Source organism: Branchiostoma belcheri, unplaced genomic scaffold, assembly GCF_001625305.1.
Source record: "Branchiostoma belcheri isolate BF01 breed outbred unplaced genomic scaffold, Haploidv18h27 scaffold284, whole genome shotgun sequence".
NCBI lineage: Eukaryota > Metazoa > Chordata > Leptocardii > Amphioxiformes > Branchiostomatidae > Branchiostoma > Branchiostoma belcheri.
In genome coordinates, this window is record NW_017803892.1 from 175,114 (window position 1) to 178,953 (window position 3,840).

The 3,840-nt window shown below is 41.3% G+C and overlaps 1 protein-coding gene across 1 annotated transcript in view; it reads right to left on the reverse strand.

Moving 5' to 3' along the window:
- The window catches only part of LOC109472814 (arylsulfatase B-like), a 19,040-nt gene extending 15,206 nt beyond the window's left edge, over positions 1 to 3,834 (reverse strand). The window contains exons 1-2 of the mRNA XM_019772676.1: positions 3,830 to 3,834; positions 3,465 to 3,568 (exon numbers count right to left, since the gene is read on the reverse strand). Of these exons, the coding sequence (XP_019628235.1) occupies positions 3,465 to 3,565 (101 nt within the window). The 5' untranslated portion in view covers positions 3,566 to 3,568; positions 3,830 to 3,834. The remainder of the gene's footprint in view (positions 1 to 3,464; positions 3,569 to 3,829) is intronic.
- Between the last annotated feature and the right edge of the window lie 6 nt (positions 3,835 to 3,840).

Sequence of the window (3,840 nt, forward strand, 5' to 3'; positions counted from 1 at the left end):
TTTGACAGGGTGGGCAGTAGAGATATAGGTCGGTAATTACATTTGTCTTGTGGGTCGCCTTTTTTAAAAATCGGTATAACATGTGCATATTTCCAAGTTTCGGGGAAGAGGCCATGACAAAGTGACAAATTAAAGACAAAGGATATATGATCTGCAATTAGAGGGGCAATAATTGTAAGAAAATGGTTGTCGATATTGTCGTAACCATGGGCCTTGCCAGTATCCAGGTTGTTGATAAACAGTAAAACTTCATCAGGGGAGGTAGTGATGTGGCAAAGCCGACTGGATGTAAGGTAGTCAAAGGCCGGGAGGGAGGCGTGTGGATCGTCAATAGTCGACTGGGAAACAAAATACTGGTTTAAGATTCTAGCCTTCTCAAGCGAGTCAAAGATATAAGAACTGCCCTCCTGAAGAGGTGGAATGGAGGTAGAAACCTTCGGTCTGTAAAAATATTTGACAACATGCCACCATTTTTTACTGGAAATGGATGGGTCATTAAGCGACTCTATGAGACGTTGGTAATAATTGGATTTGTTAGTGGAAATGAGGTTGTTGAGTCTGTTGCGTACCTTACGGTATGCAACCCAATTTGCATGTGTGTTGAGACGCCGGGCTTGTTTGTGTAGTTTGTCGCGAGAGCGCATAAGTTTACGAATTTCTGTGGAAATCCAGGGTTTATCTTTCGGTCTGTATTAATTATTTTTTTGCGTGGGGACGCACTGTTGCTTGGCTTCGAGAATGAGCTCGCATAATTTTTCGGCGGCTGAGTCTACAGATGAACAAAGAAAAATATCATTCCACTTGAAGGAAGAACAGAAAGACAATAGCCTCTCTTTATCTATATGTTGATAATCCCAGATAGTACGATGATAAGGTTTCGGTGTATAAGGAGACAAGGACATAGAACAAATGGTCGGGCAGTGATGACATCCTGACAAGGGGGCATGGACTGTAGTAGAATCTACATAATTAGTAGCATCCGTAAAGATCAGGTCAATGAGGGAGGGGTTTTGAGAAAGATCACAAGATCACAAGAGAAAGATGGTCTGATATCTGAAGATCGGTGAGAAGGAACTGTACGATATTTGGCAGATTGATGGATGGGGCCTTGGAGATTGTGTAGGTTGACTTTGAGCCCCTGGTGATTGACCTTGGTACTGCAGTTTAATTTTTTTATTCTGTTGTTTTCGCGTTATGGACTGTTTGTGCGATATTAAGGTAGCATGCAGTTGTTATTACCATGGTTTAGTGGTTTAAATTTGGGTCCCCTAGCTGTTTGCGTTTGATATTTACAAAATGTTTAATGTTGGACTTTTTGTGTTGAATGTTTGGAAATCTGGGGGATGGTTTGGTATAGCTTTTTGGTATGTGGGTAGTTGTTGAGTCTCTTTGTGTTTTGGAGTGCATTAGCAGGTTGTCGCATATTTTTATTGCTTAATTTAAAGGATTTTCACTTTTTCACCCCTACTTTATAATAGAATGGTCTGTTTGACCCAAAAGTTGGGACAGAGTGTTTTTGTTTATACCTCCAGCTGGCAGGTCAGACCCAGGCAGCCCTATCTATTTTTACCCCTAGACAGAGTCTGCAGGAAAATAAATCTTGTTTGTCTGGTCTGCAGGTCATTTTGCCTGTGTGGTCATTGACCTACATGTACAGGCAAATGTAGCCTGGGTACCATCCCCAGTAGTATATTCGCAAACTCTATAACAGTTATAGAGTTTGCGAATATACTACTGGGGATGGTACCCAGGCTAAGGCAAATGACCTGCTGGCCATCAAAGTAAACAAACCATGGTAACAAGACACTAAACGCCTGCACATGACAGCTTGATAAATACAAAGTGCCACCACAAATCATTCTGCTGATAAAAACAAAGTTTGACTCATAATATCTCTATTGAAATACACCAAAAGATTACAAAATAACAAGCTATTTCATGGAGGGATGATGTCTACGACTTCTCCTTGTTTGTTCCTGAGTGCTCTTTCCAAGAAGGCAGCTTGACGACGATAGCGATAACGACAGAGTGTCTTTTGATTTGGTCGGTATCCCCTCAGGCTACTTTTTGTAAGTAATGGCGGCGTCTGTTGTTTATTGGCAGATAATGATTTGCTACCGCCCTTTTGTCTTTGACTGCATTTCAATGGACGCTGTTGTCACTCAGAAATTTGTTGAGTGGATGTGTTTTTGTATGTGTGGATGAAGATGTAGTTAAGCATTGTACAACCACCCATTGGGAATAAGCCCAGTCTTTGGCGCATTCCAATATAATGACTTCAAATTATCTCGCACCTGTATGTGTTTACCTGTCCACATGAGTGTGTTTTTTGTCTTCTGTGGTGTATTTGCGGTTACTAGAGATGTGTACCTTAGCAGGCATTGTAACTGTGCCTGAACTATTTGTTGAAATATGATGGGCGATGTACAATACGTACAGCACCATGTTTGAACCGATAACAAATGATTTTTAAAATGCTTCATTGCACAGTAGGGAGTACAGGCAGATGACTTGTGGCATTCTTATCTTATCTGCATGCATGAAGGATCATGCCCGTAGCCTGGGGGATTCAAGGGTTTCGTAAGAACACCCCCTCCCCCCACACACACAAGGCTCAAAGGTCCAATTTTTCAACTAAAGGTCCACGATTGTTCTTAAAGGTGGACTGATTTGTATCACCAGCAGGACTGGAATCCTAGAAAAAACATGGAAAAACAGATCAATTTGTGATTGAAATAAAAGTTATCTCTGAAAGTTATCTTCCTTTGAAAAACTTAAAAACGCAGGAAATGCCATTTCGGAAGGTTCACCTTTCCCCAGACCCCCATAGGAATCTCGCGACTTTTGCGCCCGCTGGTCCCTCAGATAGTGGGAAGACCCCCTTCAAAATCCGGGCTACGGGCATGATGATGTAATCTACATGTATAATCTGGTGACTGCGCCTGGTCTTAGTCATATACTTAATCATAACTACGGAGGATAACACCCAGGCCACCGAAGCTCCACAGAACTCTAGAACTCAGCAGTGCTGCACGCTACAGTCCCATAAATGCTGCAAAAGGCCAGCATGTTCCGACATGTTCTAAAATAGTTATGTACAAATTTCAAAACGCAACATTCGCAATAACAGCTTTGTATTCCTGTTGTGTAGCAGCAATTTTGGGGCGATGGGCGTTCGCATTAGTTTTAATTTGGGGTCTTCTTCGGAGGATTTTATTCATACATTATGTAAGTGTACGTGTGTGTGCAATTACTAGTATCAACTCAGACAAACTTTGATGCTACCGTATTAATAAACTTATGCGAGCGGGCGTATATATTGTGTTTATTGACTTCGTTTTACATCAAAACAAATGGCAGCTTCCTTTGCTAATATGCAAAGAGGCTGAATTGCGCATTTTAAGCATTATCTATATTAGTCAAATAAGTCAAGCATGATCTACATAGCAACATAACAAACTTACTTGCCCACCACATGAGTAGCATACCCCAACTCCTTCAGCTTCTCCGGTAGGAAGGGGAAATGTGACGGGACCCCAGATGGCTGCGCCGGAAGCATGGCCATGTGCTAACAAACACAACACACAAAACCTCACATATTTTCTATTTCTAGAGTCTAATTTGTTTGACACTTTTTCGTTCGCTATAGCTCCCGTTTATAAATGAAATGAAATACATTTATTGTACATTCATGCCTCGACGGGCAAGGTACAGGTCAAGACTTAACAGACACATAAGAAACGTATGTAGAAAAGTGAGACAAAAGATACACTACTGATACGATAATGCTTTAAATGCTACCCGTATACGAGAATATTACACGACTCACCTGCATACCAA